This window comes from Amblyomma mixtum, chromosome 3, assembly GCF_055824585.1.
Source record: "Amblyomma mixtum isolate Tamu chromosome 3, ASM5582458v1, whole genome shotgun sequence".
Classification (NCBI taxonomy): domain Eukaryota; kingdom Metazoa; phylum Arthropoda; class Arachnida; order Ixodida; family Ixodidae; genus Amblyomma; species Amblyomma mixtum.
Genome location: NC_143014.1, coordinates 220,337,640 through 220,350,189, shown reverse-complemented (window position 1 = coordinate 220,350,189; position 12,550 = coordinate 220,337,640). Strand labels below are relative to the sequence as shown.

General features: G+C 50.5%; 1 protein-coding gene across 1 annotated transcript; it reads left to right on the top strand.

The window, feature by feature from the left end:
- Window positions 1-7,908: 7,908 nt before the first annotated feature.
- On the top strand, window positions 7,909-8,953 carry LOC149353743 (uncharacterized). The gene has a single exon (XM_089575858.1). The coding sequence runs from the start codon at window positions 8,225-8,227 to the stop codon at window positions 8,951-8,953; it is 729 nt and encodes a 242-aa protein (XP_089431984.1). The 5' UTR covers window positions 7,909-8,224.
- The last annotated feature ends 3,597 nt before the right edge of the window (window positions 8,954-12,550 follow it).

Genomic DNA, 12,550 nt, shown 5'->3' with positions numbered 1-12,550 from the left:
AGTCCTCTACCGCTCTTCGCGCAGTGTTGCAGCGGTGGAGCACGCTTAAGCTTCGCCTTTAAGAGAGCGCGATAGAACGGGCAGCAAGCCGCAAGCTTCGTGGTGAACTGCGTTATTTGCCGCTCACCGCGTGATTCCTGCATCCCCGCACGGCCCCACTGCGCCCGAACTAGACGAGTGGGAGGCGCTGCCGTCGCGCGCTATCTGTTGGGGCAGTGGCATACATTGCGAGGTGGAGGAGGAGGAGGGAGTGGTTTTCGTGGGCGCCGCCTGATGGCAATACGTGCGCGACAAGCGAAGAGGAAAAGTAGCGGAAACGTACTTTGCTACTCGCTTAACTGCGACTTCTGTAATTTCCATGCTCATAATTACTAATACACACCACAGTACATGTCTCTAAAGCACCCTTCTAAGACAACGCCGTATTCACTAGACGCGCCTTTGTTCGTTCTAAACCATCGAGCTGTCGTGGTGGAGTGGTTAGCGTGCTCGTCCCGCACTCCGGAAGCCCTGGTTCGGTCCCCCAACTCGACGAATTTCCTACTCGGTTTTATTTATTAGTGCTTCTGAGATTTTTCGCTCACGGCCAACGCCGCCGGCGACGACACCGGCTTTTCTGCGATACGGGGCCCTTAACGCTATTGTGTTAAAACATGTGAAGACTGAAAACACCTGCCGTGATTCATATAATGTTTGATCCACTGTGGCAGCTTTCCGCCATTCGCCCGAGCGTATAGGCCTGTCTTCTTAACATGGTCTTGAGTAGACGTTTCAGAAACCTTGCTGAAGAAACGTTTTACTGCAGACAAAGAAGTTTCGAAAAATACTTCTTGCCGCCGACGTCTATGAGACGTTTCGATCTAGCGCAAGACATGTGAAGTCATTTTGAGCTCTTTCAGGACGTTTCTAAGATGTTCTGTGTTTCGTGGGAATGATGTAATCTAAGTACACCTTGACGCGAGGGAGGCATTGCAGAACGGATTCGAGGCGGGGCTGGAACAAAGCTGGAACAAAGCTGGAGCCGATGCGATGCTGAAAGTGAGGCAGTTGTACGCGAACAACTTTTTGTGTATGTTTAACACGGCCATTTTTCGTGCCTCGTCGTCTAGCGGAAGTTGATTATACGCGTGTCGTAAATCCAAAGTGGTGAACCCCCCCCCCCCCCCCCCCCCCCCCCCCCCTCCTGGCGTAGAGAGATGCGAAGATGCCCTCAATTTTCGGCAACGGGTACTGTTCCAGATGTGTCGCCGGATTCACGGTTAGCTTGAAGTCGCCGCACAGCCTAATTTCACCGTTCCGTTTCACTACGGGTACGACGGGTGTAACCCACTCGGAAACTCTCACTGGTGAAAGCACTCCTTCCTGTACTTAGCGGTCGATCTCTGCCAACACCTTTTCCCGAAGCGCGTAGGGCACTGGTCGAGTCTTGAGGAAGCATGGTACAGCGGCCTCTTTTTTGTGTAGTTTCACGGGCGGCCCTTACAACCCAAGCTCTCTTTGAACATTTACGAAAATTCCGCCAAAAGTTTCGCTGTCGCTGCATCACCGTGAACCACATGTATGTAAGTACGTTCTGCGACGCGCATTCTTCCAGTAGCGCCACGCCAGCATTTCGAAAGGCTTGGACGGTGTTCCGGCCGCACACTAGAGACCCGTCGCACTCTGCTACAACCAGTGAGCTGTTCACTTGCGTGTTACCGCATTCGACTGTCATGGCCACTCGGGTAAGGACCGGCAGCGTCTCCAGGAAGCACGTCATTCGCAGTGCAGTCTTCTCCAGTGTCGGCCACCAAATTAAATCAATCAATCAATCAATCAATCAATCAATCAATCAATCAATCAATCAATCAATCAATCAATCAATCAATCAATCAATCTTTATTTGTATTTTTAATACAGATAAAAATGCAGGAAGTGGGGACAAAAAAATTGGCGGGGGCTTAGCTTTGGTTAAGCCTGGTAGGTTGCGAAAGCAAAAGCGCAGCGCCTCCAACAGAAGGAACGCAGTGCGCCACGTCTACAGGTCACGCGTGGCTACCGGCTGCCGCTGCGCGACGACTCGACTTGGTAGCCCCTCCCTCACCCTGGTATGACAACACGCTATGACATCACTAGGCATGACATGACGTCAGAGGTCATTCTAAATGCCACGCGTGGCTACCGGCCGCCGCTGCGCGACGACTCGACTTGGTAGCCCATCTCTCACTCTGGTATGACGTCACGCTATGACGTCACCAGGCATGACATGACGTCAGAGTCATTCTAAATGGCACGCGTGGCTACCGGCCACCGCTGCGCGACGACGACGGCGGGATGGGCCTCTTCTTAGTTTTCCTTCCTCTATGGCGAGAACCCTCGTATGGCATCACGACTGCCAGAACCGAGACCATCGTTAAGCTATTAGCAGACAAGGCGAGGGATAATGAGCAAACAGCCACCGAAACTAAGGTGCATAGTGGAATGTATCGTTTTTTTTTTAAATTTTGGTGTCGACCATTGGGAGAATAACGCTGTGACGAATTTGTCACTTAAAGACAATTTATAATAAACCAGAAGAAAAAACAACCATGCCTCCAGTGTAATCCGAACCCACGACCTCCGAATTTCGCGTCCGGTGCTCTACCAACTGAGCTACAGCGTTGGCTGTACAGTGTTCTGCTTTCGGGTGTATTATGTTTGCGTGTGACCGAACCTTGAGAGTGTTCACCAGCGCCATCCTCGACCATAGCGGCGGACGTAGTGCGCCCTGTATTACCGCGAGTGCGACGTGTATTGTCATCGAACGGTGAGGGCGGAAGCTGTGGGAGAACCCTCTTATGCTACCTATGGCTTCAATACTGCCAGAACCGAGACTCTCGTTAAGCTATTTAGCAGACAAGGGAAGGGATAATGAGGGGCTCATTTGACATGCGTAAGAAGGAAGCCAACAGCCACCAAAACGAAGGTGCATAAGAGAATGGTTCCTTTTTCTTAATATTTGGTGTTGACCAATGGAAGGATAACACTGTGATAAATTTGTCTCTTAAAGACAATTAATAATAAAGCAGATGAAAAGCAACCACGCCGCCGGTGGGATCCGAACCCACAACCTCTGAATTTCGCGCGTGTGTGTGTATATGAATGGCAGATAATGAATGACACTTTACCAATGTCCCTCAAGAGAAAATTGTACAACAGCTGTATCTCACTGGTACTCACCTATGGGGCAGAAACGTGGGGGCTAACGAAGAAGGTTCAGATTAAGTTAAGGACAACGCAGCGAGCTATGGAAAGAAAAATGGTAGGTGTACGTTAAGAGACCGGAAGCGGGTGGAGTGGGTGAGGGAAAAAACGCGGCTTAATGACATCCTAGTCTAAATGAAGATTGGGCAGGGCATGTAATACGAAGGCAAGATAACCGCTGGTCCTTAAGGGTAACGGAGTGGATTCCAAAAGAAGGTAAGCGTAGCAGGGGGCGGCAGAAAGTTAGGTGGGCGGATGAGATTAAGAAGTTTACGGGGATGGGGTGGCCGCAGCTGGCAAAGGACATGGGTAATTGGAGAGACATGGGAGAGGCCTTTGCCTTGCAGCGGGCGTAGTCAGGCTGATGCTGATGATGATGACCAGCAGATAACGGAGCAGGACTCGCAGGCTCGTTGAGGCACGAAGAAGCGTGGGCGAAAAGCTCCTCACGAATTAGTGCACGAAGTAACGCACGCAGGTCGGAGTCGGCGGGCAAAAGGGAGGCAGCCGGGTCAGGTTGCAAACGTATGGATTGCAGCTGATCTAGGCGTTGGCAGGTTGTGGTGATGGCATCGACGGACGTAGGGTTTTGGACGAGAAGAGCGTTGAACTCAAGAGAGACGATGCTCTACAGGACGCGGTGAACACGGTCAGCCTTGGTCATGGTGGCACTGGCATGCCGACGCACAGCGAGGACACCCTCAATGTAGGAAGTGTACGACTCAGTAGGGCGCTGAATGCGGTCCTGGAGCTTCTTGATTACTTGAGACCGAGCAGCCGGAGTGCTAAAAGTCTGTCGTAACTGCTGCTTGAAACTGGGCCAGTCCGGAATATTCGTCTCATGATTAAGGAACCATGTGCGTGCGACGTCAGTCAAATACCCGTTCAGAAGTTCAAGGGAGTCGTCCCATTGGTTGAAGGAACTCGCGCGGTTGCAGTTGTCAAGCCAGTCGTCGATGTCGTCGCCGCGGAGGCTAGCAAACATCTGTGGGTCGCGTTGACGGCTGCTCACAGTCCAAGTTGCGGGGGCAGCAGAGAGCGAGCGGGAGGAACCCGGGCCGTCGGCGTTCTCCTCTTGGGACATGACGGTGAGAGTACACAAGCGGCGACCGGAACGCAGCTCCAGGGCAAAGCAGGGAAAAGAGGCAAGGGGGACCAAGGTGCACCTCCACCACGTGTAAGGCAAGACTTCACGGACCAGGACGCGCCCCGAGAAGGAACCAAACACACGCACGCACGCACGCACGCACGCACGCACGCACGCACGCACGCACGCGCGCGCGCGCACACACACACACACGCACACGCACACACACACACACACACACACACACACACACACACACACACACACACACACACACACACACACACACACACACACACACACACACACACACACACACACACACACACCACGGTAATTTTTGAATTTTTGAGATAGGAGGCTAAACTGCAAATTGAGCAGTTTGCAGGGATACGGTGGCAGCAACTGGCTAAGGGCAGGGTTGCTTGGAGAGACATGAGACAGGCCTTTGTCCTGCAGCGGGCGTAGTCAGGCTGATGATGATGATTATGATGAACAATCTATGAATACAGGTAAACTTTACATCGTCCTCAATGCCGCTTTAAGCGCGCCAGTATCAGGAAAGCTCGGTGACCATGATGCTACGTTATGATCAAATTATCAGCGCCACATTTGGTCGTGGCGAGTGGCATTCGCGAAGGTAAGTCTGAGTCATCGTGCTGTCGACCGCATGTTGTGAAGACACTGAAGTCAAACACTTGTAGGCAAAGGGCTCACCGTGAAACGCGACCATTCGGACCACGAAGGTTGACACACCAGCCGAGATGCTCTCTGTTAGCTTGTCAACAGTGTTGGTTGTCGGTATATAATGACGGTGAAGGGGGCGCCCTTGTAGGCATGAACTAGCAGCAAAGAGGACTGACTGTCTGACATTCATGTAGTGAGTACAGTCGCGCTCTGATTTGCAAATGGAGCGACTCGCGTACGCTGTTTGCTGTTTTGAAACTTGCTGTTTTTCATTGCAGCTCTGAGTATGAACAGCAATGATTCCAACTCCGTCTGCATGAACCTCTGTCGTGGCGGAAGGTTCTAAGCGCCTGAGAAAGGGGTGCAAAGGAAGAAATGTCGCAAGTACACTGTAAACAAAAATATACGCAAAAGGGAGTAAAAATGGTGGCGGCCACCTTTTTTACTCCATTTGTGAAAACATTTACTTCATGAGTGGGGAGTAAAAAGGTGGACTGTCCTCCATTTTACTCACATGAGGGAATAATGGAGTAAAAATGAGGATTTACCAGCATTTACTCCAGTCTAGAAAGGGAGTTAATTGTGCCAAAAACTGAACCAGTGCCGAAATGGAGTAAAAAAAACACCACTTTGTGCAATCCGCCCCGCCACCTAGCGTCTCGTCTGCTTCTGGTCAGTCGTCTGATAATGGCGGTGAGTGAAGACCGCTTGGTTACCATCGTCGCCGGATCTCTGCTGACTTCTGCTCCTTCACAGGGCGCCTGCCGCGGTACAAGATATCGGCTTGTCGCCGTTTTCCGCTACATTACGGTACATAATTGAATTGCTCCTGTGAAGCCTCCAGTGCTCTAACCATACCTAACTTTCCTTTGTTTGTGTCGCCACCCCGTTACAGCCCCCGCTTAGGCCTGATTCTCACAGGCTTTTTTCAGTGTGGTCCTCGCAGTGTATTGCAGCAGACTATGTGTTTCATGAACATGGAACTGTGATAGAACATAGTGTCAACCCTGAGCTCTTGATTGAGCTCATGATGCTACATTTTTTCTCGGTCATATTGAAAAGCCAAGCCTTAATGTAGTGAATATGGAAGCAAACACTGCCATTCCAAACTACCATCAGGGTTAATAAGGGAGTAATTACTCATTGGCATCCACCCAAGCGCAGCCATACGGCTACAAAGGAAGAGCGACTGCTCCGGTGAAGCGGTGGTCCCGGGTTCGAACCCCGGACCAGGACGAATTTTTCTTTAACTACGAAGTTTCTGAGGAAGCTGTATAGCTTTCCTTTGTAGCCGTATGGCTGCGCTTGGGTGGATGCCAATGAGTAATTACCCCCTTATTACAAATTTACTCCACCTTGGGGGATTCCCCTAAACTTTTGACTAATACCATCAGGGGTGTTTTCAACTTTTCTGCTCTGGTTTTTAGTCAAATATAGCGTGGTGCATGACCGTGAAAACTACCCAGCGACTCCTTCTCAGTTTTGAACTATTGATTATAATGTTACATCCCTTTATCTACAAACACGGCCAACCAAACGAGCTCGTACAGCAAAGGGAGACGACAAGCAGACGACTCCTGCCGTCTACGCCGCCGCTGGGCTTGCAGACGGCGAATAGAATGCGTGACGAGGAGTTACGTTAGCGCAGCGGAGTTTCCCAAGTTGGGTTCCCGGCGGCCCGCAGAGCTACTGCCCGCTTCCGCCGCTGTCACTGTAAGAATGAGCCTGAATGAGAATAAATAAACTATAAAAATCACGCCATTTTCGGGCTCCATTTCTATAAGAGAGTAAAAATTTTACTCCCTTTTCACTCCTTAATAACTCTCTTATATAAGACAGTAAATAAAAACACCATACATATGGAGTAAAAAAAAACCTCCTTTTGGGTGTGCATTAGAGGACAAGCCATTTACTCCCTTTGGGTGTTTTTTATTAACAGTGTACACTGTAGACAAAAATATACCCAAAAGGGAGTAAAAATGGTGGCGGCCACCCTTTTTACTCCATTGGTGAAAACATTTACTCCATGAGTGGGGAGTAAAAAGGTGGACTGTCCTCCATTTTACTCCCATGAGGGAATAAGGGAGTAAAAATGAGGATTTACCAGAATTTACTCCAGTCTAGAAAGGGAGTTAATTGTGCCAAATACTCCACCAGTGCCGAAATGGAGTAAAAAACACCAATTTGCGCAATCCGCCCCGCCACCTAGCGTCTCGTCTGCTTCTGGTCAGTCGTCTGATAATGGCGGTGAGTGAAGACCGCTTGATTACCATCGTCGCCGGATCTCTGCTGACTTCTGCTCCTTCACAGGGCGCCTGCCGTGGTACAAGATATCGGCTTGTCGCCGTTTTCCGCTACATTACGGTACATAATTGAATTGCTCCTGCGAAGCCTCCAGTGCTCTAACCATACCTAACTTTCCTTTGTTTGTGTCGCCACCCCGTTACAGCCCCCGCTTAAGCCTAATTTTCACAGGCTTTTTTCAATGTGGTCCTCGCAATGTGTTGCAGCAGATTATGTGTTGCATGAACAGGGAACTGTGATAGAACATAGTGTCAACGCTGAGCTCTTGATTGAGCTCATGAGGCCACATTTTTCCTCAGCCATGTTTAAAATCCAAGCCTTAATGACGCGAATATGAAAGCAAGCACTGCCATTCCAAACTACCATCAGGTGTATTTTCATCTTTTCTGCTCTGGTTTTGGGTCAAATACAGCGTGGTGAATGACCGTGAAAACTACCCAGCGTCTCCTTTTCAGTTTTGAACTACTGATTATGATGTAACATCCCTTTTGTGATAACGCAGCAAGTCGGCCGACACGCCCACATGTGTATCTGGCGCGACCATCGCTGAGCGTGAACCGTGTGACGTCACCTATCGGTATATATGTATGCCTGCTTGGAATAAAGCGATCCCATTTCCCTGGCATGCCTTGGTCTTGACGTTATAACAATTGGCGACGAGGCGGTCTACGCGCCTACGTAGGCAACGGCCGATCGAGCAGCAGGCGAGCAGTACCCTCGTCCAGCGAGCGTTCGCGGGGAAAGTACGTGCTCTTGGGGTACGACTACCGCCTACAGACGCTCACGGACGCCGTCAGCTACGTTTGTGCTCCTCGCAGGACAGCATCGCTCAAGCGGCCACCGGTCCCACAGCCAACAGCAGTCCGAGCGGGACAGCTCTTCGGAGGAAACAGATGAGTAGCGAACTTCTGTACTTCTTTCAAGATGCCATCAGTGGGGAAGATATCGGACTTCGACCCTAAAACGCAAAACTTCGAGTCGTACTTGGAACGGTTTGAGCACTTTTTAACGGCAAATGGCATAGCCAATGAGAAGCGCCTCTCCGTCTTCTTGACAGTGATAGGCCCGGAGGCTTATGAAGTACTAAGAAGTATCACGGTGCCGAAATCACCGGGAGAAAAGTCGTATGAAGAAGTTAAAGGTGTCCTGAAAGAGCACTACAGCCCCAGAAGCTCCGTCATAGCAGAGCGATGCAAGTTTAACAGACGCATCCAACAAGAGGGGGAAAGCGTCGAAGGGTTCATTGTAGAACTTAAACACTTGGCCAGGAAGTGCGATTACGGCGAATTCTTGGAAGATGCCCTTCGAGACAGGCTGGTTGCCGGCATACGGGATGAAGAGACTCAGCGTACTCTGTTCGCGGAACGAGACTTGACGTTTAAGAGCGCATGCAAAATCGCCCTGGACAGGGAACTAGCAGTGCGAGACAGTGCGCAAATGCGCTCAAGAGAGCAAACGGCATCGGTGCACGTCATGAAAGGCCGACCGAGTCAAGACTGGAGGCAAGCCAAACCCCAGAAGGGTCAAGGCAGCAAGAGCGAGAAATGTGAAAGATGCGGGAGGGGACACTCGTCGGAAGTTTGTTGGTACAAAAACTGTTTGTCGCGAGTGTTCCAAAGTGGGTCACTTGAGAAATATGTGTCCGGCTGCTAGGGCGAAATCTAAACGGACGCATGCCCTCGAATGTTCCGAGGAAGACTCTGAGAATGAACTGTATCAATTGGTTAACTCAAACCAATCGTGTTATGAAGTGGGCGTTAACATTGAGGGGCGCACGCTGAATATGCAAATTTACACGGGAGCAGCCGTCACAATTGTTCCAGAACAAGTGTACCAGTCTCACTTTTCGCACGTAAAATGTTAGCCGTGCAAAATGTCTCTTCGCACGTATACTGGGGAGCAGTTACAACTTAAAGGACAGTGTGACGTGGCTGTTCGATACAAAGTTCAGAGCATGACGCTACCTGTCATTGTTGTCAGGGACAACGGAAGGCGGTTACCAGCACTGCTTGGACGGAATTGGCTAGAACGTCTGAAACTTCACTGGTTGGAAATTGGGCAGGTGACACTCGATGACAGAGCGGCGGTTCTAAAGCAGAAGTACCCGTCCGTATTCTCAGGGAGATTAGGAACAATACAGAAATTCCAAGCAAAGGTTGTTATGCAACCGGGCACTGTTCCTGTTTTTTGCCGCGCCAGGCCTGTACCGTTTGCACTGCAAGAAAAGGTCGAGCAGAAACTGTTGGAGCAAATCGAAACAGGCATGCTGCAGCCAGTGATGCGCAGCGACTGGGCAACGCCACTAGTCACGGTTTTAAAAGAAGACGGCAGTATCAGGTTATGTGGGGATTACAAGACAACCGTAAATGCCTCACTGAAAACAGATCATTACCCGCTACCCAGACCGGAGGATTTGTACACTGCTTTAGCAGGAGGAAAGGTGTTTTGTGTGCTAGACCTTTCGTCGGCATACCAGCAATTGCCACTTACTCCCGAGTCCCGACCTTTTTTGACTGTAAACACTAGTCTCGGGTTGTTTGAATTCCAACGCCTGCCTTACGGTGTGGCCACTGCGCCGGCAATATTCCAGTCAATGATGGACGAGGTGCTTCATGGCATCCTGCACGTGGGATGTTACATCGATGACGTGATCGTGACTGGACATGACACGGCAGACTGCCAGAAGACACTGGAGCGTGTCTTGCAGCGCTTGAGCGAATATAACATCACTCTCAATGTGAACAAATGCCGCTTCTTTCAGAAATCGGTCACGTACTTGGGTCACACGGTAACTGAAGAAGGTATTTACCCTACGGACGCCAAGAAAAGGGCAATCTTGGAAGCACCGGAGCCGACCACCGTGACAGAGCTTACGCTGAGCCGGGTGGCACACTTCACGTTGAACGGGTGGCCTAGAGATTGTGCAGACGATTTAAAAGCTTACTATGTTCACCGTGACGAACTATCGCTGGAGCAGGGGTGCGTAACCTGGGGTGTAAGAGTTGTAGTTCCGGAGCAACTGAGGGAACGTGTGCTAACCATGCTACATGAGGAGCACCCGGGGACCAGCCGCATGAAAATGCTCGCGCGAAGTTTTGTCTGGTGGCCCGGGATCGATTTAGCGATTGAACAGTACGTGCAGCGATGCAAAATCTGCCAAGCAGTTCAACCTGCGTCCCGGCCGGTCCTTCTCCACCCTTGGCCATACCCCGCGCACAGCTGGTCACGCGTGCATGTGGATTTTGCACAGAAAGAAAGAAACGTGTTCCTCGTACTGGTAGACTCGTTCTCAAAATGGATAGAAGTATGGCCAATGCCCTCAACGTCTGCATTAAAAACCATTGAGAAGATTAGGGGTGTTTTTGCCGCTTACGGCTTGCCTGATGTATTGGTGAGCGACAACGGGCCACAGTTTACGTCAGCGGAGTTCACTGACTTCCTGAGCACCAACGGTGTAAAACACGTGCGTATCCCGCCTTATCATGCCGCATCCAATGGGGCTGCAGAAAGAACTGTACAAACCGTGAAAAAGGCTTTGCTGAAGCAGGTACTTGAAAGCGAGGCATCACATACGAAGCTGACGATTCAAGAAAGAATTGATAGCTTCCTCATGGCTTATCGTAACACACCAAGTAGTGTGACGGGCAAATCACCCGCTGAACTTTTTTTGAAGCGTCAGCCACGCGTCAAACTTTCTTTACTCAAGCCTAATTTTGCAAAGACCATGCAACACAAACAGGAGCAGTTAAAGGCACAACGCGATTTGGTTCGTGGGCAAGAGCGCGCGTTTGTTGTGGGCGACCGTGTGTTTGTGAAAACTGTGCGCGGTGAAAGTGTTGCCTGGGAAGAAGGTGTGGTGTCCCAGGTTGTCAGTGCTGTGACATACGTGGTGCAAGTGCGCGATGGATTGCGCTTCACGCATGCCGATCACCTGCGTCCTCTGCACGCCGACCCCAGCTCTACTCCTCCGCCCAAGAATGTGGGTGCTAAGACAACCCGACCGGTGGAAGAGTCCACATCCCTGCCTGACACGGACTTGTCACTGTCGCCATCGGAGCCCGCCGGTGGCGCAGCTGACGCGCCGGACGGATCAACCCAGCCGGCCACGGTGGAGCCTGCTCCGCAGGAGCAGTCCGAGGCTCCCTTGGCCAACGCGCCAACACTATCTGCGACAGAGAGTTTTAGAATAGCGTCGTGGCGAATAGGGGGACCCTATCCGCATGCGCTTAGCGTTAGGGGAACGGGTTCACGTTTTCTGTCTATAGAATAGGGTCGCGGATGGTCGCTTTGCGTTGCTTGAAGGCAGCGCCATGACGGCGGGAAAGAGAAGCTTTCAGAACAAATAAGTTGATATATATGCTGCACTTTTTTTACTGTGTAAATAAAGTGACGCCCAAACTGTTTCAGTTACCAATTACTAATTAGGAAAAGCGAAAAATGATGCAAATATTTTTTTTATAATGCGGACATGCTCAATCCGAGCCAAGGCTATTCACACAGGAAGAGTAGTAGTAGTAATGGTTTTTTTAAGATTTTGCATTGAATATGGAAGGTAGAAGAATTTTTTCTTCCCCTGCATCTGCTGTCACTGCTGGAAGCACCTGAGCTGGGGCAGCGGAAATAAAGGATAGCAGGCAGTGTGTAGAAGTGAAAAGAAAGAGGGGAGGGGATAGTAGAAAGGACAGGGGGAGGAGTACACTGAAAATAAATATATTTACATATCTACATGATAAATATGAATATATGCAGGTCGCACGCGCGTGAAGGTCTGGTAAAAAATTACAAACCTGTTTGTGGAGATCAGTAGTTCAAACCTCCCGAGCTTTCTGACGTCAGTCGACGAGTACTCGCTAAGCCTAGCAGCTCTGTAAACACGGAAGCAATCTGAAAATTAGGCGTGTTTTATCGCTGAAATTTTGTTGTTCAGGCAACTTCAGCCAAAGCGAAAGCCTCGTGAGCCTTTAGTTTGATGTGAGCGTGAGCCACAGAGCAGCGGCAACGACGAATCGGTGATGAAGCGAGAGGGTCCGCTTCGGCGGGCGCCGCCATGTTGTCCCAACGTAAAGCGGCTTAGGGGCGTACGCTATTTCGCCGATTTAGCGTTCGCGTCGCCCGCTCACCCAAACACCCAAGGGCCGATAGCGTTCTGCGCATGCGCAGTAGCATCCCGCTATTCCCCTATGACCCAAAGCGATAGGGTGACGCTATACTAAAACTCTCTACTATCTGCACCACCAGGGGAGGAGCCAG

Excerpts from the sequence above, each read along its gene's own strand:
- LOC149353743 (XM_089575858.1), top strand. The coding sequence starts at position 8,225 with ATGCCATCAGTGGGGAAGATATCGGACTTCGACCCTAAAACGCAAAAC.